Source organism: Ambystoma mexicanum, chromosome 1q (assembly GCF_040938575.1).
Source record: "Ambystoma mexicanum isolate Mex_15411 chromosome 1q, UKY_AmexF1_1, whole genome shotgun sequence".
NCBI classification, from domain to species: domain Eukaryota; kingdom Metazoa; phylum Chordata; class Amphibia; order Caudata; family Ambystomatidae; genus Ambystoma; species Ambystoma mexicanum.
The window spans coordinates 1,243,163,927-1,243,185,871 of NC_090922.1; the positions used below are offsets into that span (position 1 = coordinate 1,243,163,927).

Genomic DNA, 21,945 nt, shown 5'->3' on the forward strand with positions numbered 1-21,945 from the left:
AGTGTGTTTTGGGGTCCAGCTTCAGGTGACTGCTTGGTTCAGCGTGGCCCCCTGGCCCCGCGCTCCCACCAGAGGCACGGCTACCTGACCTTGGCCTCCAAGCGCCTCAGCTTGGCTTACAACTTCATCCCACTGGTCTTGATTCTGTCCCACCTGAGGTCTGAGGGCCATTTGGGACACAACATATCAGAAATGTTTGACTAGGGTGCTCCGAGGCCCTAGTCTAGAACATTGGTGGATCCTGCCACACTCCTATCCATCCCATGGCCTGGGTTGGGCGACTACATGCCATGGCGAAATCTGGGAAATCCCAAAATTCAACGGACATTGCATCCCTACTGCAGATCCAGGACCGGGGAAAGAAAGACTACAACAGTTGCCCAGGTCTATGGTGGCGACACAGCCACTGCACAGAACTGACAGTTGGTCACAAAGGATGGCTTACCGCAGTGGACATCCACAATCAAATAAGATATTCAAGGCAGCCTGGCTGAGATGTCCGGGAAGGTTGTAGCCATTGACAAGTCCTTGGTAGAAGCCGAACAGAGTCGTAGATGTTGAAACAACCTTGTGCGAACAATCGTACGAGACAAGTGAGTGGGCCCACTGCAAAGAAGAACTTGAGGACTGTGGCTTTTAGGGGACAAATATGAGGACTCCGAAAACTATTCTCGACGCAAAAACATTTGAATAAGCGGAGTCCCATCGGATGTGTCCGAATGAGACCTGGAGGCTTACATCAATGATCTCTTCCACCAGATCCTGGACGCTCTGGTGGACGACCTAATTGAGCTGGACAGAACACACCAAGTCCATTTGATGTGTCCAGCGCAAAGCAATCACACTCCTGATGTCCTTACAAGGGCCCACCTCTGTAAGTTGAAGGGAAAAAAACTTGAGCTCAGCAAACAGAGGAGATCTGCTTTCGAGGATCTCACTTCGACCACTAACAGAATGGCTCTGCAAGAAAAACATTCGCTACAGATGGGGTTGCCCTATTGCTATCCATTTCACCCTCTTGAACTATTACTACAATGAAAGACATCAAACAGCTTCTCTCTCCTGACTTGGCGGAGTCAGTGAAGCAGCAGATCTGGACCCGGCCCCTCCAACCAGGGTTGGAGCTCAAGTACGCCCCTGGTCCAGGGTGGGGAAGGGCCGCAAGAAGTAGAAATACTCAAACTCTCCTGGGGGACAACAAGTGGACCTATGTCTGATAACCTGAGGATCTCGCTGTTTACACTCTCTGGCACCAAGGGTTTGGCCAGCCCAATGGGTTCTGTGTTCGCTACCCTTGGCTCTTTGAGAGGCAGCCATGGTTTTGTTACATATTCATGAAACAGGCTACTTACTGCCACAGGGCGCACTGCAAATACTTGTTGGTCATTTACTGACCAGAATTCTTGATTTTTCTAAGGTTTGATTGGAAGTATTCCCTATTGTTGGAGGGTTACACGGGGCGGGGGGTGAGTTGGGATAAACTTTGGGACACTAGGCAGACAGCACCTAACATGGTTTGTGAGACAGCGGGCGAAGCGGATCACTGCTTCATAGCTTGGACTCACAAGCCTTATGGTGAACACAATGCATGACTCGCATGATCATACACTGTCCAGGATTTAAACTCTCCTGTCAAATGCAAATCTACATTGGCAAAATGGAAACACACCTTTTGAAAACTGACGAGAAGAGAACCGTGCTTGCTCTCTTCTTGTCAGACTTTTTTGCCTCTAGTGGGGCAAAAAGAAGGGGGATGGCTATCTTATTTGACAGGGCAACTCCCTTCCTTAAAAGCAGGATCTTGCGTGACCCCAATGAAAGGTGCCTAGGGGTCAAGGGTTCCTTCATGGGCCACAACTTTACATTTGTCACTGTGTACTCCCCTAATGACCAACGGAACCTTTTCCTGCAGGGTCTCCGGAACAAACTGCTAGCCTTCGCAGAAATCTCCCTTGTCATAGGCAGGTACTGTAATGTAGTTCCTAACCCAAACACGGACAAAACACTCCCGGTTTCCAGGGTTGATTACAAGAACTCACTTGACCTAATGCGCCTCTTTTGAGAGCTGTGTTTAGTAGATATCTGGAGGTTACAGAATGCGACTGCCAGTGACTACACACACTGTTCTCATGTGCACTTGGGGTACTCTCATATTGAATTGTTGTTAGCTTCCTCCTCTCTGGTCCCCAAATGGTCCATCCATGTGGTCTCCAGTTTCACTCTCCTTCTCAGTCTCTGGTCTCCCGCCTCCCACCCGGAGACCATGGAAACTATATAACTATATAAATCACATTTATAATAAATAAATAAAAAGAAATTGCCCAATTGCGAGGCAAGGAGGGAGACCTGTTCAGCCTCAAGCATAGAGCCCTGTCTCTTGATAGGCTAACACTAAATAGAGACAAGAAGGAGGACAGTCATACGAGTTGGGGACAAGATATATCATACGAAGAAAGTGAAACCTTCCATGGGGAGGAGAGTGGTGCGTGTGGTCCTGAGTGGTGTTTTCAGACAGACAAAGAAGTGAGATGGTTAGATGTGGACCTACCTAAAGAAAGCATGCCAGAGCCTGTGGCACAACCCGAGCGACCTAAAAGGCGACCTCTTAGTGAGAGGTGGTCCTAGCCACCTTATGTGAGCAGACTGAGGTCATTAACAGGTAGAAGGCGATCAGGAACCATTGTCCCTGCTATGAACAGGCAGACGATGGGAGACGATTGCAATTTGGGGATTTCACAGTTTTCCTTGTTAGAAAAAGGCGGGACCAGACCACAGTACATCCCGTGGCCCCAGATGGATAAGGATAATCTAAGGTGTAGGCACCCTATGTTTGACTTTGGTTGCCGGGAAATGGATCTATGAATTAGAAAAAATGACTGGGGGAAACACGTTAGCTATAGGGGACATTAAGGGTCTTCTAGTAGCTATCCTGGGGTACAGGGCTGATGACATTTGGACATGAGCAGGATATGCAAGTGTCACAGCACAGAACACAGTGCACGAAGGAGTGCCGTTTATTAGTTGTGGAGTGCCAGTCTGGAAAGCGCTTCGAGTACAATATCCGGATACGTCAGATATGGATGCTATAATGGCGTGGGTTCCTTTATTAGGTTCCTTGTTTTGAATGTATATACTGCCCCCGCCCACGCATGCACACCGGGGCACACCTATTGTTTGTATACACAATGGCACGAAAGATGCAGGAAGGTGAAGATCTGCTTACATACATTCCGAATTTTCAAGAACAGTGGTCTTTGGAAACTTGAAAGCCATGGGGGAAATCTCTAACTGTATTCTATCATATATTATTTCAGGGGTTGCCAGATCAGGTACAGAGACAGCTCAAGAAGCTGGTTGGTATGAAGGCAAAGCCATGGCCAGAAATACAGCTGACCATCGAGCAACATTGCCGGTTGTTGCAAGAGAAAAATCGAAAGAGAGAATATGCTAGGAAAATCGAAGAAGCTAAGTTAGTGCAGAAGAAACTGTCGAAATATGCTATAGAAGGGGCAATGCTGACTAGTGGAGAAGAGTCAGGATCACAGCAAATAACAGGTATGACTCAGGTAAATAACCAACGGCAGTCGGATCAATGAGGGAATGGATGTGTGCCAAGAGGGAGAGGAGGCTTCCGCAGAAGAGAAGGCTTTCAGCATAATTAGGGAAACTTTCAGAATATGCAAAATGATAGTCAAGGCATGCAGGGAGGGCAAGTTAGGAGATTCCCTCCTGTATGTTGGACATGTGGAATGATAGGGCACATCCTTTTCTTTTTTAGTAGACACAGGGGCAACTCGCTCATTTATACGAGAGGGAAAATGTTTGTTTTCGGGTAATGCCATGAATGCTCAAGGGTTCTCTGGAGCTACAGGTAGAGTTAGTTTTACTGAGAAATTGCTGGTCTCTATAGGAGAGTGTGATATGACTGTCCCATTGTTATATTCAAGACAGACACCAGTTAATATACTGGGCAGAGATTTAATGACGAAATAAAATATGAAGTTTTCTTTCACTGAGGAAGGCATAGTGTGTTCAACGCCAGGAATACATTATTTAAACATGGACGAATTTATCATGGCATTAATAGGGCAAATAGCTCTACGAGGAACGCTGTTAGAGCCAGAAGTTTTTCACTATGGGGTACGCATTTTGCTAAAGTGGCTACCCGGTATAGTGGGCAAGATTATGAGAATGATGAAATTTTGTTCAGGCTACAGATACTCATGGACGAAGAGAGGGGACGGGTTTTTCCCTTGGAGTTACAGGCAGCCATAAAATTAGCTATGCTCGAAGGTTGGGATTGTGGCAGGCCATGAACAACAGTGATTGGTATTGAGGAAGGATATAGATTGACTGACGTGGATATGTTTAGAGACGACATGTCAGATGACGAAGTGGTGTTCGAAATGAGCATTACTTATTGGATCACGATAGGGAGGAGAGAGATCACGCAGAAAATGATGATAGTACAGCAGTGCCCGGCATTTTTTGATGAAGATATGGAGAAAGTGCCAGTTTCTTTATGGACTACGGGCCCCTATGATGTAGGCCTGTTAAAGGGAGCGGGAGAAGTTAAGATTAAAATGAAACCAGGAGCAATTTTAACTCGAGCAAGGCAGTATCCTATGTCTCGAGAGGCAGATGAAGGTATTTTCAAGACTTTATCAGCCATGATGGATTAAGGCATCTTAGTGACGTCAGAGTCACCATGCAATATCACAGTGTATCCTATCAAGAAATCAAAAGGGGGGTCATGGCGTTTAATTCAAGACATGAGGCCGATACCCAGATTGTAGAGGCAGAGTTTTCTCTTGTTCCAAATCCGGCAAAGATATTATGTAGCATCCATGTTGAGGCATGATATTTCACAGTGATGGATTTGAAAAATTTGTTTTTCTCAATCCCGTTGCATAAAGACTCCCAGGGGTACTGTGAGTCTCCATCGATTTTCAATAGGGTCCTGCAGATGGAACTAAGCAATATTGATTTGCCAAGTGTCGTGCTGCAATACATAAATGATATTTTGGTTTGTAGCACATCAGAAGAAGAATGCAGACGAGACTCGATTCAGATAATGATTATTCTAGCTGAGAAAGGATTTAAGGTAGATAAAGAGAAATTGCAGTACTGCCAAGAAGAGATGTTGTACATAGGTCAGTTAATCTCGCATGAGGGAAAGAAGGTTACGCCTGAAAGAGCCGAGGTGATTTTGAAAACATCAAAACCGCTCACGATAAAGCAAATGCAACAGTTTTTAGGATTATGTAATTATGTTAGAGCATAGGTATTTATAGGATTATTGTTCATACACTAGGCCATTGCTGCAAGCCCTAAAAAAGGCTCAGGTAAATCAGGAAATTAAAAAGACTGAGAAGATGGAAGAGGGGTTTGATGAATTAAAAAAGGCAATATGCACACTTTTAGGAATACCTAATTATTCAGAGCAGTTATTTGTATTCTAGCATACAAATGGGACAGTAATGACAGCAGTGCTTATGCAGAGAACTACCTTGGGGTACAAACTTTTAGCATATTACAGTAGGATTTTAGACCCAGTAATGAGGGGTCACTTCCCTTGTGAACAATCATTGGCTGCAGCCGCATTCTCTATTGAGAAGTCTGCCAACATAGTAATGGGGTGTTCCATGACTTTATTTGTTGACATCTCAATTAGTTTATGCTTAAGAGATGGTCATTTCGAATCCGGCGATCAAAATTGTCTGGTGTAAAATGGTGAATCCTGCCACGTTTGTAGCTGAACCACTGGCAGAGGATGAACAAGTGCATGATTGTTCAATCTATGAGGAATTCCATGATGAGATCCCGAGTAAAGCAAAATTCTTTATCAGCAAGGGAGATTCTTTTTATTGATGGGTCTTCAAGGATTGATCAAACTGATGGAGAAAGGCATTCAGGCGCCGCTGTAATGAAGCACAAGGCTAATAGGAAATTTGAAGTAATAACAAGTGCAAGACTACCGTCTCACTTTTCAGCACAGGTTGGAGAATTATTGGCACGCTCGAGAATCATGCAGAACAGGAAGTAACAGTGTATGTACAGTGACTCCACCTATGTGACGTCAACTGTGCATGCAGGGCTAGCATGTTGGAAAAGGAGGTGCAACCTCTGAGCGGACGGCACACCAGTGCAACACGCCGCATTATTGGACCTGCTTATTAAACCATGACAACTCCCAGTAGCCATTGCATGAGTTAAGTGCGCAGCGCACACTAAGAGAACATACTTTATTTCATGTGGAAACCAAGCCGCAGAAAAAGAGGCAAAAAGGGTTGCATATTCACCTGATATGAGTTTTGATACGCCTAATGTGAAAGAGAAAATTGTTGTGATGATGGTTGTGAATGAAAGCTTTAACCACGTATCGAGAACACAATTAATGGAAGTTTAAGGTGAAGCGCCACAGGAAGAGAAAGACCTGCAGACACAAAGGGGGTGTTCTTTATCCCCTTCTGGGGCATTGTGGTGACAAGACAGCACTGGTAAACCGGTAATGTCTGTAGCCTTATTAAGGGTGGCATTAGAACAGCTACACTACCCTGCGCATGTCACTATGGAGAGCCTTGCAGTAACAATTGCAGTGGACTGGTTTGTACTGAACCTGTTAGAACACGTTTGTTTTTATGTAGTAAATTGCATCGTTTGTCAAAAGTTTACTGCTGGGCACACGCTGCGAACAGTCAGAGGAGTAATTCCTCGAACGAATGATCCTTTTCAGCATTTACATATCGATTATGTTGATATGCTGCAGGTCTGTAATGGATATAGGTATCTGATAGTGGGTGTGTGCCCTTTCTCAAGGTGAATCGAGGCCGGTACATGCACACACCGTGACGCCACTTGCGCTGCAATGCTTTTAGTCTGAGAAGTATTTCCTAGATGAGGAGAATGTGAGGTGTTGAGATCAGATAATGGCCCCCATTTTGTGAATGAGGTATTTGAGCAGATTAGCTTATTGCTTAGCCTTAAACACTAGTTTTCTTCTGCTTATAACCCACAAGCAAACAGACTATGTGAGAGACTCAACGGTTTGCTCAAAGAGAGAATAAGCTAAGTTGAAAGTGACATTGAAAAAGGGGTGGCTGCACTGCTTGGTCCTTGCATTAAATGCATTAAGACATCAGCCAGGTTCTGACCACCACCTCACGCCTCACGAACTAGTTACAGGGAGGCGAATGAGAACGCCTCCAACTCCTCCATCGAGGACTAGAAGTGATGCCCAGAAAACTGCAGAATTGTAAGGAGATGAGCTACGTGCGTACTTAACATGTATGACGGCTAGTCTATCTGTCATTTCAGATCAAGTCAAGCGGACGGGGTGTCGGTCTAAGAACACAGAAGACCACCATACAGCAACCACAGTTAAAGAACTATGTTTACCTAGACTCTTTGCTGGAGATAAGGTTTTAATCAGAAATTTCACACAAAAGTGGCACAAGCCCCGTTTCAGAGGCCCTTTCGGTGTGGCGGACATCACTCCGGCAAAGTCATAGGACAACGAGCTTGGAACCACCAAGGTGATGTGAAAGTCTATGCTGGAGAGGCTGACGAACCCCCAAGCCATTCAGAAGCAAGTCAAAGAGAAGAACGTCCGCACGGGCATACTCGATCAATGACTAGGAAGAAGGGCGCAGAGACTGTCAAATAGACAGATAGAGTGTGCATTTGGACTGTGGCGCCCCTGAAACACTCTTTGCAGTTGCTAAGCAAGGAGTGAGCAAGTTACTCTTCTTCAGCCACAGGAGCTTTGTTGACATTGGACTGTGGAGTGCAGAAGTAAGCAAAATATGCCAGACTTGAATTTTGTGTTTGACGACTGGAAGAGGGAGTAGTTCCCCCGACTAATTTCTCACTTGATTTCTTTTTGGAGGTGCTTATGGTGCTGTCCGATGCCGATATACACAGAATACTTCTTCCTGTCTTCATATTTATACTGAGAGCTTACCCTGCTCTTGTTGGGAGGAGTACTGACATGCGTACTTTTGTCCAGGATACTAAGAATGGCCCAACTATTAGACGCTTATTGGCAGCAATAATAAGACAGATCAGACTATTAAAGAATAATATATTTAATGTGATTTAGTTTAAACATATACATCAGTTTATAAAAAGACATAAAATCAGTCATAATTCATACATTAGTAAAATACACTTATTACAAAGAAATCCATCCATTAATCATCCTTCATTACTAAAATACAATTCTAACAATTCCTGGCACTAATCATCGTATGCCAATAACTTAACCGCATGACCCTGTTATATCAAGTTGCGTATTAGACCTCATTCTTCATGCTCATACCAGCTATTCATACCAGTACAATACAGCTTACGCTGGCCTCGGCTAATATATTGTGTCTGACCTCACAAGAAAATGCCCAGTTTGGTTTCCACTTTCAACCAAATATTGTAAATTGCAGTTAACAAGCGCATGCTTTCCGAGTTGACACAATGGTTCCAAAAGGACCTCTCCTTGATTGTATCATTCTTATGTACATACATTCCCTAATAATATTGTATTATATCTCTCATTTCATAGCATTCGGTCAGGACAAGTTTGGCAGTCTGCGGGATATCCCTATTCTTACAAAGGCGACAAAATTGCAGTTCTTTAGGAGTCTTATCTAACACCCATGTGATCACCTTAGTGGGGAGATGTTCTACTGTTACTATTACCTGAGCATCTTACTGGAGGTACAGATAAACATGTCTAGTGACGATGCCCACAAACTACTTGTTATTATCTTTTACTATTTGCTTCAAGTTCATCCTTATCTTGTTTGGAGGAACACCAACACTTTTGTGTTTATGCGAGATCCCATAAACCATCCAGCAATCAGCCAGTTACTTGTGGAAATCATTGAACAGATTCAGCATCTACCGGAGCATTTGATAAGTTTGCCTGAATAAAATTAGTTTTTTCTTCCTTAAAAGTAATCACAGGCAAACATGTGACCATATAGTATATTACAGGTTCAGAAAGTGAGCAGAGTCAACGACGAGTGGAGAGGCGTTGATGGTGGAGCCTCATGTATTGCTGCATAATATATGCTTGTTCTACGTTTATCATTGTTTTTCTGAATCTGCTAATCCACACTGTGTATTGTATTGGTCCCAAGAAAGCAATGGTCCCTTTGATTCTTCCCACTCCAGTTACCTTGGCAGAACTAGACATTGTGAGACAGCCAAGGCCTTATGCGATTGTTCCTACTCCAATAGCTCATGTGGAGACACCTAGTCCTGTAGCAATTGTCCATAAAAATCCTTTTGTATGAAGGACTCTTATAGCTATTCTAACTGAGCGCCAGCTACAGATTTTGAGAGAGAGAGACAAAGAAAGAGACCAAAGAGAAGTGAAAGGGAGGATGATTCTGAACTGGACAGTACAGCACATTTGGGGAACAACATGTGGTATCAGCACATGAAACTGGTGGGAAAGAGAACTTCAGAGGAGGATTGCTATGTATGTGCACTCCTGCCTTATGTTATGGGAAAGTCTAAGATATTCATAGATCTCGAAATAGATGTTCAAACGGCTCATTGCCTTACTCACCCAGCACTCTGCCATACAAGAGGTCAATTCAAGGGTCGAACGGCATCCTTGGTATGGGTGACAGGATGGTCAGCACCAGATGAAGCCGATTATGTCCGATTTGAAGACAAGAGTCAGAGCACACACCAAAAATCATGGGCTAAGATACGTACAGCCTGGTATGAAGGGAGGAGGAATCAGATGCGAAGTCAACAGAAGACTCAATTATAAAGGAAAAACTGATGAAGAGTTTCGAAGCTGCAAGGAAAGAGGCCAGATGCAGACCTGGGGAACAGTGCTTTCTCTAGATGGATGGTAAGAAGGTGTAGTCATATGCAGAGCTGTAGCAGTAACTGGTCATCACAAACCAGTTATCGAACGAGTGGAAAATGGAGGCAAACCTCTATGGCCAAAGCTCGCAAAGTTATTGACATGGGTCAAAGACAAAGAAGGTCCACTACAGATAGTGCCTTTGGCAAGTGCAAAACTATGTTTCAGAAACAATGGCACGAGAAAGGTTGGAGAGAATCAGCAGTGCGGACAAATCTTTGATGTACCAGGAATGAAGGACGGAACAGCAGTGATAATAGTTCACTACTGGGCCTGTGGATCCAGAGCATACATGAAGATGCCCAGAGATTGGGGAGGACTATGTTCTATAGTGATCGTCCATGTTCCTGCATTGTTGATTCCAAAGGGTGACTTGAACATTGGTGAATTCCCAAAAGCAGATGCTCACCAGAGGAAGAAGACATTTGGTGAGCTCTTGAATCGAATGAAGGGGGAGAATTATTTTTCAGCTATCGATGGAGGCCTTTGATGCCATTGCGTATGAACATAGATTGTTCAGCAAACCTTCTTCAGTCGTTACTATTATCTTTATGCCTGGGATTCAGACGATGGTAAATACCACATGGTTACAGATGACCAGATGGGAGCTTTTGCAGACTATCAACGCCACTTTAAAAGGATTCATTGCTATCAAGGAGGTGCGGAGAGTCATAAGACTGATGACTCTTCAGAACAGATATGTCCTGGACATGATCACAGCTATGGATGGAGGTGTTTGTCTCAAAAATTGGAGAAACATGTTGCACATACATACCTTCTCACAATGACGAGAATGACACCTTGACAGAGGCGTAAACGATGCTGACAAATCTACACGTCAAGATGGAAGATAAGACAGAAGACACTGCTGATGACCGCTGGTTTGGGTCAATCTACTCATGGGTTCCACAATCGATGGCAAATATTTTCAAGTTACTTCGGAGCTCTGTTGGTGATGACCATGTTTGGATTTTGTGTGATCAGGATAATAATCACACAATGCAAGAAGACTGCAAAGAAAGCTGTAAGAATGAAGATCGGGATTGATGTCGAATCAGGATTTGAACCAAAAGAACTGACAGATGAAGAAACCAGAACTATGTGAAGACCAGCATCCATGGCCATTCAAGGGGACATGGATTTATTGCAGTCCCAATGGACAATGCATGCTCATGACTTGGAGTGTTGATGAGCATGTGAAATCAGGAGGATGCCTGAAGGGAGTCAAAGATATAGGTCTCAAAGAAGCATTTCTTCAGACAAGGATGTCTTGATGTGACGATTGATGAGAGAGTGGTTGATGAATCGCCCACAGGGGGGAGTGTAGAGGAGGAATCAAGTACCCCCGCTGAAAGCTCTGTCCCCATGTTCCCTATATGTTGGGAACCGGAAATTGCAACACATGCAGTACCAGTGAGAATGCCCGTACCGCAGAGAATCCTGGAAACAAGGTATCCACTGAAAAAACCCTATATGCATTCATGAAGATATGATGGACTTCTGGACAATGTCCCGGAGGAAGTATGAGAACAAGTGATAAAGAAGAACATGCAGCGTTATGCGGAGCAGAGCTGGTGCACCCAGAAAAGATGCACGAGGTAAAAGAACAAACATTCTATAAGAGCTGAAGAGGAGGTGGTAAGGATAGGCAACATTTTGGGCTTGAAATGAAGATGCTCATTCTATAAAAACACTGAAGAAAATGCTAAATCAGTTCACGCTTGTACAGGCGCAGGAACGCAAGTAGAAAAAGTGATCTTAAGGCTTGCTACGTAGTGAATAGTTGCGACGATGTGCTAATGTATAATAAATATGAATGTATAGAACCTGGGTATTCCAAAAAGCACTTTAAGCAAGGCTTGAAACCCTGTGATTGAAAAGGTTTTTTCAGTGTGGCGCAGTTGGAAAATAACCAAAGGGGTTGGAGAAATTCAAGAAAGGCTTGGCTGGCCCATCACCAAAAAGTTGGGGCAACCATGAGCCTGGTTGTCCATCCAGTAGTTACATGAACGTGAGAAAGAAACAAACTTCTGTTTAAGATGAAATGGAAAAACACTGAAGGCATCAAGAGTTCATCATTTAATAATATTAAATACTGCAAAAAGCTTGAAAATGCGGTCTCCAAGTTACAATGATCAGATCAAAATAGACATTGGGTCGAGCTACACAGAAACAAAGAAGATACTCCCTTTTATTCCCAGGCACAGAGAGCTTCTGCAAGGCGAAGTTCAAAGCCTTAATTGACTGGCAGACTGCAAGAGTGATGATAGATGTTGGGCTAATTGGGTGGGGAGGCATGATCACGCCGACCCTCTCTGCACCTGGTATGGTAGCCTGTGTGCTGCTAGCCTCTGGAATATTCCAGAAGGGTACTCGAGTGCCAAACCAATTGTAGAGGGCCACGTATCAAAGACCCCTATAGTTTGTATAACCAATAAAGTGTCGAGTATTAGTGTGACACAGAAGATGACTTGCACTTGAGATGGGCTTAGTTGCCCACCTGACAGTAGAGATCCAATCACAACCCCCGTTAGTATGGAACGTATACTTAGATGTTCCCTGTAAGCCTATCACATGCCCAAGTAGGTTTTTGTAGTTTGCCACGTAGTGGGATGTCATTGATGACGAGTTTTTACTCTAAAAGTTATGTTTTTTATAATATGCGCTGAGAGAAATCGAGCGAACGTTCGTTAATGTCCGTTGTAACTCTCTGTTTTAGACAATTGCAAAGAAAACAGACCAAGTTTTGGCAACTTCCTGAGATGGTTTTGATTATTGCTGTTTCAGTAAATTCATCCCCATCGATCTCAAAGTATTGCTACCTCGTCTTAAAGGGCCCCAGGTCTATGGGTTCAGTACGGATCATGTTGGTGGCTGCTAGATGTTGCCTGGCCCAGAAGTGGAATAATCAACATGTGCCTGGGGGAAAAAGAATAGGTGGGGAAGGTTTGCGCCATATATGATATGGAGTTCCTGACATGTGTTGGACAAGTACCAATATCGAAGGCCAATGGGTGCCCTTTTTGAGAAATACGGCCGGTGAGGGATGGGGGGGGCTTAAAAAGGGGGGGCGGTCTCAGGGGTTGACAGAGAAGACGCTTCCATGCCGCAGTCAAAGACACCAGCCGAGATCCAGTATACGTGTGCCCAGTGTGCTTGTGCTGTAGTCCCGCTAGACTACATTTCCCAGCATCCCTAGGTATATTTTGGAAGTCCAGGTGCTTCAGCGCTGGCGCTTCAGCGCTGGCGCTTCTGGGACATGCCGGTCTTCACCGGTCACGCCGCGGCTCTCCTCTTAAGCCGCTTCTCTCCTTCATTCCCTGCTTCTATTACAGGTAACAAGGGCTTTTCCCGAAGGCAGCATCTGTCAGACAGCTGACACGCGATTCTAATCAGCCACAAAATGCCTGCCTCTAAATTGACCTTTTCTACTGAATTTGCAGCTTTGCTATTTTATTCCACAACTGCATAATAGAACGCTGCTAGTGCTGTTTTCATTGCTCTCTGACAAGCACACCACAATAGGCAAAGAACTCTGATGTACGGCTGCTATTTTGGGTGTTTATACGTGTGCCCAGTGTGCTTGTGCTGTAGTCCCGCTAGACTACATTTCCCAGCATCCCTAGGTATATTTTGGAAGTCCAGGCGCTTCAGCGCTGGCGCTTCAGCGCTGGCGCTTCAGCGCTGGCGCTTCTGGGACATGCCGGTCTTCACCGGTCACGCCGCGGCTCTCCTCTTAAGCCGCTTCTCTCCTTCATTCCCTGCTTCTATTACAGGTAACAAGGGCTTTTCCCGAAGGCAGCATCTGTCAGACAGCTGACACGCGGTTCTAATCAGCCACAAAATGCCTGCCTCTAAATTGACCTTTTCTACTGAATTTGCAGCTTTGCTATTTTATTCCACAACTGCATAATAGAACGCTGCTAGTGCTGTTTTCATTGCTCTCTGACAAGCACACCACAGTAGGCAAAGAACTCTGATGTACGGCTGCTATTTTGGGTGTTTATACGTGTGCCCAGTGTGCTTGTGCTGTAGTCCCGTTAGACTACTTTTCCCAGCATCTATAGGTATATTCTGGAAGTCCAGGCGCTTCAGCGCCGGCACTTCTGGGACGTGCCGGTCTCCACTGGCCATCGCCATAGCTCGCCGGCTCGCTAGCACCTACTCCCTGCTAGGCTTCTGTTTTCCCCTCCTGAAAGCCTAACCGATTGCTTGACAAAGGCTCTAGTAGGTTTACCACCTACTCATTCTTAGTTGACAAAGTGAAGAGTGTTTACTAATACAATCATGTGCTTAGTCGAAACCGCGCACATAAATGGTGAAACTGTCTCTAACATTGCGCCGCTGCTTGTACTCTCCTTTTCCTTGCTCAACACTCGCTCCTTGTATAAGGATGGTGTTGAAATTGCAGACTATGTTACTGAATGTAACCCCGATTTCTTTAGTATCACGGAAACATGGCTTAATTCCAATCTGCCTACTCAAGCAACCCTTTCAACCCCAGGTGAATACACTATTTTTTAGAGCAGATCGCTCCCAAGGCAAAGGTGGTGGGGTGGCACACAAATGTGCGAATCCAGCCTCAATTTTCACGTAATGCCACATAATTCACCCAATGGTTGTGAAGCACTGTGGGTCAAAATCAAGACATCCCCTTACTCTTCTCTTAATGTACTTACCATCTATCGGCCACCCAAGAACATGCCCCTCTTTCAAGAACAACTTACTGATCTCATCATACAAATTGGCAAAAGTAAAAGCCCTCTCATCATCATGGGTGATCGTACTTACTGGGCTAATGACCAACTTGACAAAGCAGGACTCAGTCTAGAGGACTCAATCACCTCTCTCGGACTAACTCAGTGGATCAAATCTATCACACAAAAGAGTGGACACACACTCAACTGGTTTATCTCACACAAAGCTACTATTTCTGACATCTTGGTTGCCCCATGTATATGGTCTGATCACTCTCATTCAGGCAAAAATCTCACTACCAGGTTCTCCACCTAAACTCAACACTTATCCGTGTTTGCGGAAATTGACTCGTAATCTGAAAAACATCACATCCTCTAAATTCTCATCCCTTGTAGCATCCCAGCTACAACCTATATTCAACTTAGCAGATTCTTCCACCTCAGTTAACCACTTGACCCACACTATCAAACAAGCGGTGAATGAACTCGCAGCCATGAAAATTAAAACTATCAAGTCTGAAGTTACTAAAAACACCTGGTTGTCAGATGATACCGTTAGGGCCAGACAAAACAAAAGGGCTCTTGAAAGATCCTGGAGAAAAAACCCCAACAATAATACACTAGATGCTTACAAAAAATCCACGAATGAATACAAAAAACGTATAATTAATACCAAGGCCACACATTATAATAAAAGAACCACCAACGCTCAATCCAGTGTCAGTGAACTGTTCAAAATTCTAAATGACTTTCAGGATCAGCCTCCACCGTCCGATAACATAACCAAAGACTCTAAATGGTGCCAAGACATCCACAATGCTCTTCTTTCTAAAATTGGCTCCCATAAGGAAAAAATCTATCAAGCCCTCACTAATGTTAAACAACCATCTCCCTCTAAAAACATCACACCTCCCAATAATACCCAAAGTGGAATACCCCAATTCTCACTATTCCGAAAAGGAAGTGCTTAGAGTCATGCAAGATCTCAAAGCTACCTCCTGCCCTGGTGATGACTGTCCTACCAACATCTTTAAAGAATCAACTGACCTGCTAGTTCCCTGGATCACTAAATTGATCAATTTATCGTTTGACGAAGGAGTGGTGCCAGATGTGCTTAAATCCACCTGGATAACACCCTTGCTGAAAAAAGAAAATCTAGACCCCACCAACAAAGATAATGTCATGAACTTTGCCTCTGGCCCTCGCCGCAGTATTCCTGCAAGGCCCCAAGGGCCCAATCATGCCCCTCTCGGCTACCCTGGAGCCAGTCCTGGCGCCTTTGGCACCAGGCTCATATGGCAAGTGGAGTTTCTATTGGGGAATGGACCAACATGGCTGCCCCCACAAGGATCGACATGCAACTGCATCATGCAGTCTAGCCTCCAGGGTGTGGTCCGCCCTGGAGGCACCTGGGATACCTGCTGGCTATTTAAGCCATGCTCAACCTGAGGCACACGCTTCGCATTTTTCTGCACTTGCAGCATGACGTTCACCACGACCTGCTCGCAGCATCCTTGGCCTGCATCGTCTGGGAGAAGAAGAACACCGTTGTTCCTCCTTACCTGTTCTGCATCCAGCACCTCGCCCACTCTGGAATCTTCTCTAGACCTCGTCTTCCTCCGCGAGCAACATCCTAGAGAGGAGAGACCAGAAGGGAAATGATTAGTAAGAGTTCGTCTTCTGACATCATCATCTCCAGACTCCGCTACTTACCGAAGCTCTCCTGGAAGTTCGACTGCCGCCTGGACATCCTCCATCCTACGCTCCGCTTCTGTCTGGCCGCATACCTTCCAGGACTTCTCGGCGACCTGTAAGGAAGGACAGCACAGGTTAGCCTTATTCAAAGATGCTCACAGCGCCGCGCCTTGCGCATTCTCTTACCTTCTCGAGCACTGCCCTCTTCATCAGCTCGACGTCTCCATCACTCTTCTGCATCAACAAGAGAAGGAGAAGGTCAACACAGCAATAACAATTGCAGACACTCATTCTTCACAAACTCAAGACTTGCCTCAAGAGGGGTGTCGCAGCCGGGCTGGACTCCCGGGCCCACGCCAGTGAAGTAACTTGGCGAAAGGTGCCCAACCACGACGCGCCCCTGCACAGAACGGCAGGACGGAGAGCGCACATTAACGAAATACAAGGTGAGAGAGGCTCCGAGGGGGTTGCTAGGGGAACACTTGGGAGGCGGGCCCCGGCAGAGGTGATTGTAGCTAAAACCGAACTCCTGTCTTCCAGGATAAGCCCACGGCAGAGCAAGTCCCTGGTGGAGGTGAGCCAGCTCCAGAAGCACTCCGGACCAGTCGGGAAGCGTCCCTGTGGATACAAGGTGAGCGTTACAGATAACTATGGGCCAATAACCAACGTTCCCTTCATATTGAAGATATTAGACAAGCTAGCATACAAACAACTCCAGGCTCATGTTGACGAACACAAGATCCTCGGCACTCGACAGTCTGGATATAGGGATCAGCATGGAACTGAAACAGCCATGCTCGACCTTAAGTCCACCCTGGCGGGCATCGCTGACAAGAATCAAGCTGCACTACTAATGCTACTTGACCTCTCTGCAGCTTTTGATCTGGTTGATCACAGCTTACTAGTGACAAGGCTCGGAGAGGTCGCAAATTGTTCCGCAATGGCATCAAAATGGATTGCCACCTTCTCGGGCCCTCGCATGGTTAGGGTTAGTGTAGGTAGTCATCATTCCACTCCGATCTCACAAACCTGTGCTGTCCCACAGGGATCTCTGCCTATCGCCATTACTATTCAATCTGTATATTCGACCTCTTCTAGACCTCTTGAACAACCTAGGTGTTCAGTATACTAACTACGCAGACGACACACAGGTCTTCATCCAACTAAGCGGTCATTATCAAAATGATGTTGACGCCATCAATAACATCTACAAAGCCATCCATTCACTTGCTCTTAACAATAAGACCAAATTAATGATAGTATCCTCCAAGAACACCCAGAGTAAACTAGATTCTAACTACTCCCATTTCCCCATTGCAGACATCATTACTGTCCTTAGACGACGAATTATCCATGAAACCGCATGTCTCTAACATCAGGCCCATCTGCAGATTGATCAATAAGCGTATAAATTACATACGTCCATTCATTACTACCGAAAACTGCACACTCTTGTTTACGGCACTGCTAAACTCCAGACATGACTATTGTAATAGCCTATTGTCTAGCACTACTGCTGCTAATATTCAATCCTTACAAGTGGCACAGAACAACGCTGTATGGACTATTTGCATTCAATCTCGTTGTTCCCATATTTCCATCTTTAGGAGGAAGCTTCATTGGCTTCCAGTTAAACATTGCATTTCACACAAGATGCCCACCACGACACATAAATGACTCTCAGCAGCCCCATCTACTTGTCCGAACGCATTCACATTAAGAGCAATGGAAGAAATCTTCGCTCTTCCTCTGCTACCGTCCTTGCCCCTCCCAGATTCAAGACTGCTAAACTTGGTGGCACTACTCCTGATGTTCAGGGTCGTCTACTCTGGAACGCCCTGCCGGCTGGGCTACGACAGATCCAAGAGTACCCCCTTTTCAAAAAAGCCATAAAAACGCACCTTTTCAACATGGAGTAATCTTTTATGACCCCCTTTTAGCTCCTACTTGCTGCTTTGTCGTCTTGTCTTTGTCCTTGTTTTTTGTGCGCCCTGAGGCCCACGGGCATGCAGCGAGTTATAAGAATTAAAATCAATAAATAAATAACGTGGCCTAAAGTGAGTTGACTGTAGAGCCGGCCCTAATATGGTGCAGCTGTCTGATCCAGAGGAAAGTAAAAGGTTTTTGATATGACCTTACTGGAGTTGAATAGCATCCACTGTAGGGGGGGGATAATGGGAGGGATGAAGAGGTAGTAAGAGGGAAGAGGAGAAGGGGTAGAGGGAAGAGAGGAGGGGGGATGGGGTAGCTTGAAGGGGTTGATTGGTTTTTGATGATGGGAATTGTACCATTTAAAGTGTATTATTTGAAATGCCAATAACGTTCAATTTTGAAAACAAATAAACAAATATAATTTGGAACTACAGTGCATTTATTGTCTGGATTGTTTATTTGTATATACATACCTAGCTTTACTTTGATAGTTAGACAAGGTCTTGAGTGTCGATAGTCGATGTGTTTGAGACATTGTATAACAATCCCATGCTTTTATGTTCGTTCTTGATGTGATTTCTGCTTATTTATGCTTTTCTTGTATCTGTTTACGCCTGCATATGTCAACTTGGGATGTCACCCATGTCTCATTTAAAACCAATAAAGATGTTTAAAAAATAATAATAATAAGGCTGCGTGGAAGGCATGTATGGTGGCTAGGTGCTCAAAACATAAAATGTGATCTACCTTTTGAGAATTTCACACTGCTATGCTGAAACAACCACCCCCTAAACCTGCATTGGTGTTTAGCAGTTCTACATGTCCCTGCTTGGTAGGATGGATAGATGGTTCGCCATAGGCATGAGACATATACCCTGTTAAGGCAAGCATTGGGTAGAGCAGCTGCTTCTGTTGTCCTAGAGGTAAATGGTAAGCCATGAATGCTACTCAAAATTTTTCTCAGACAGAAATGGGCATGTGGGCATCACACTATCAGATCTTCTTCACCTCAGTTATAACTAGCATGTTCACTCGAATGATGATGCCCTTTTTGCATGGCTGGTAAACAGGTGCTAGCATATGGTACAGCACATTTAGACTAAAGGGGCACAACGCAATGCTTACCTCTAAAAGCTCATCGCCAATATGCATGCGCCCATCTTTACCAGCAGGCCCTTCAGGGTGTATGCCGACCACAAAAATACTCATACGTGACCTGTCCTTATTTCCAGCCAGACTGAGTCCAAGGCCATTTTTATCTTTTTCCAGCTCAATAATATGAAGTTCCCCAGGAAGGTCTCCATATCTCTGTCGTATTTTTTCTAGAGAAGAACAAACAAAACCAGCAACAGTACATGAAATTCATAAACCAGGAAACTGCTCACACAATAAAACAACTTTAGTGATGTAATGTGCACAGTATAATATCTCTTACAAGGAAAGGCAAATGTTGCACACAATATTTAACAAAGTTAGTTAGGCCATGGCACACGGATTAAAAGACAAATCAAGGTCTTATGGGGCATTCCAACTTACAAAATCAAAATTAAAAGTATAATTTTTTTACATTCTTTATTGTGTTATAGTAAATACACACAAAATTGCACATAAAAGAAAAGTTTACATTTGAAATTCGTAGTACCTTTTATAGAAAAAAACAAGCAAACATGTTAAGACTTCTCCTGTACAATAAGAAAACAATTTTACACATTAGTAACAGTAGCCACTGCAAAATACTCTTTGTTGAGGACCAAAACCTCTTTCATGAAGCGTATGGCAGCCAAACACCATTTAAAAGACTTATCCGTTAAAATACATTGCCAGACCCATCCAGGGTCGACTTCCTTAAAATCCTTGAGAAGGTGCAGGAAAGTAGATAACGGGCCGTTGTCAGTTTTCCACAATACAAAGGAACGTGCCGAGGTGTTTCTATGGAATTCTCCTGTTTGCAAAATTTGCAGCGCCGTAATTTACATTCTATACCCCTGCATGCACCAAAACTTACATTTGTAGGGAGCAAATTTAAACGGAGGCGCAAACACTGGGAGCACCAGTGGTGTCCCGGACAGCTCATCAAGTAAAAAGGCAGAGAGTGATAAGGCCTGGCGTCCAGGAGTATGTCTCTGAACAAATGATACTTCCTGACAAGGTCTCTTGTGTCAATCCAGACGACCTCCCTTAACCTCTTCTTTACCCATATTGGGTATTGGGTACATTAGAAGGTATTCCACAGTAGAGTCCACTATGAGGGCGGTCGGGGAGCTTGCCTCTAAGCCATTCTTTAACTACCCCCATATCGAACCCTCTTTCGCCAAAAGGTTCTTTCGGAAAAAGTTTTTTTCAATTTCCCAGGGCTTCCAATGACACCAGGCCTAGCTCATACCTTAAGACAGGCGCCGGGACACCACGTGGCAGTCCCAGCAGTCTCCTCTAAAATGCTCCCTCAAACTTCACCCATTGCCCTTTAAGGGCAAACAATAACGTCTCTGCCACATAGGAACGACACCACCTTTTTGCAATAAAACTCTCAGAGTGGAATAATTGAGAAATGGCCCAGTTTCTAGTCTAAAGTAGTACCCTGTGCGGCTAAAGCCTTGACCTTTAATTGTTTTCAAAACAGCAACCTGGTTTTGGTTCTCTTAGGGAAAATCTGAAAGCCTAGGTACACAAAGGCGTCCACTTTCTCGAGACATACGCCTTCAATACACAATTTAAAGTGTTCACCTACTTTTACCGGACCTTTATCTAGGGTTAAGATTTTTGATTTTAGGACACTTATCGTTAGCATATTCTTGTTTGTGTATACCTCCAGGTCCTTGAACTGCCGCTGGAGACCTATAGGCATATGGTCTAATAGAATCAGATCTTTTTATTTATTTATTTTATTTATTTGTTACACGTCCAGACCCTTGGGTATCACGGCAAGGTTACAAACAGTTTTGGAAATAGTCGTACAAGGTTAGAGTACACAAACATTAATTACAGAATATTATGCAGTACACAAAAATTAATTATAGAATATTATACATCATAAGATCATCCGCATACAATAAATAATCGCTCGATCGTGCAGTTTTGGTGGAAAAAGTTTGAAGTTAGAGAAGGCATCACCCAAATCAGAAATGAAAAAGAGGAATAAGATTGGGGCCAGTAAGCAGCCTTGCTTCAATCATCTCAGCCGTATGAATCGGTACAGATAGACTGCCCTCTCTATCCAAACGGATACATAGAGTGGTGTCCGTATGTAGCACAATCAGGATTGACAATAGGGTGGGGGGGAGCCCATTTATCTAATTTGGCCCATAGCCCATTTCTCGGCACAGTGTTAAAGGACATAGAAAAATAGACAAATGCTGCATGAAGTGGATTGTTATTTTTCAATGACCTCTTTTCAAAAGTTCCATAATAAAGCCGTTCATCTTGGATTCCAACTCCCTTGCAAAACCCTGTTTGGAAGATATCTATTCTTCCATTCTCGTTTGCCCATTTTCTGAGGTCTCTTAAGACAAGACCCGTGAAGATCTTCGTTGAGCAATCCAGAATGGAGATTGGTCTATAGGTCAGGGTACTCAAACGGGACCCCTTTTTAAAAATCAGGGCTACAATGGCGGTTTCCCAAGAAGCTGATAATACTTTTTCCCTGAGCACGGTTTTAAACATTCTGTCAAGGACAGCCATCAAAGTGAACGGGCTATTTTTAAACAAACACATGGCCAGCCCATCTGGCTCCGGAGCCATCCA

At 44.4% G+C, this 21,945-nt stretch overlaps 1 protein-coding gene across 6 annotated transcripts in view; it reads right to left on the reverse strand.

The window, feature by feature from the left end:
* Positions 1–21,945, reverse strand: part of PATJ (PATJ crumbs cell polarity complex component) — a 3,332,662-nt gene that overhangs the window by 1,294,626 nt on the left and 2,016,091 nt on the right. For all 6 annotated transcript variants that reach the window (XM_069642041.1, XM_069642043.1, XM_069642045.1 and 3 more), the window contains one exon: positions 19,330–19,526. In XM_069642041.1, the coding sequence (XP_069498142.1) occupies positions 19,330–19,526 (197 nt within the window). The remainder of the gene's footprint in view (positions 1–19,329; positions 19,527–21,945) is intronic.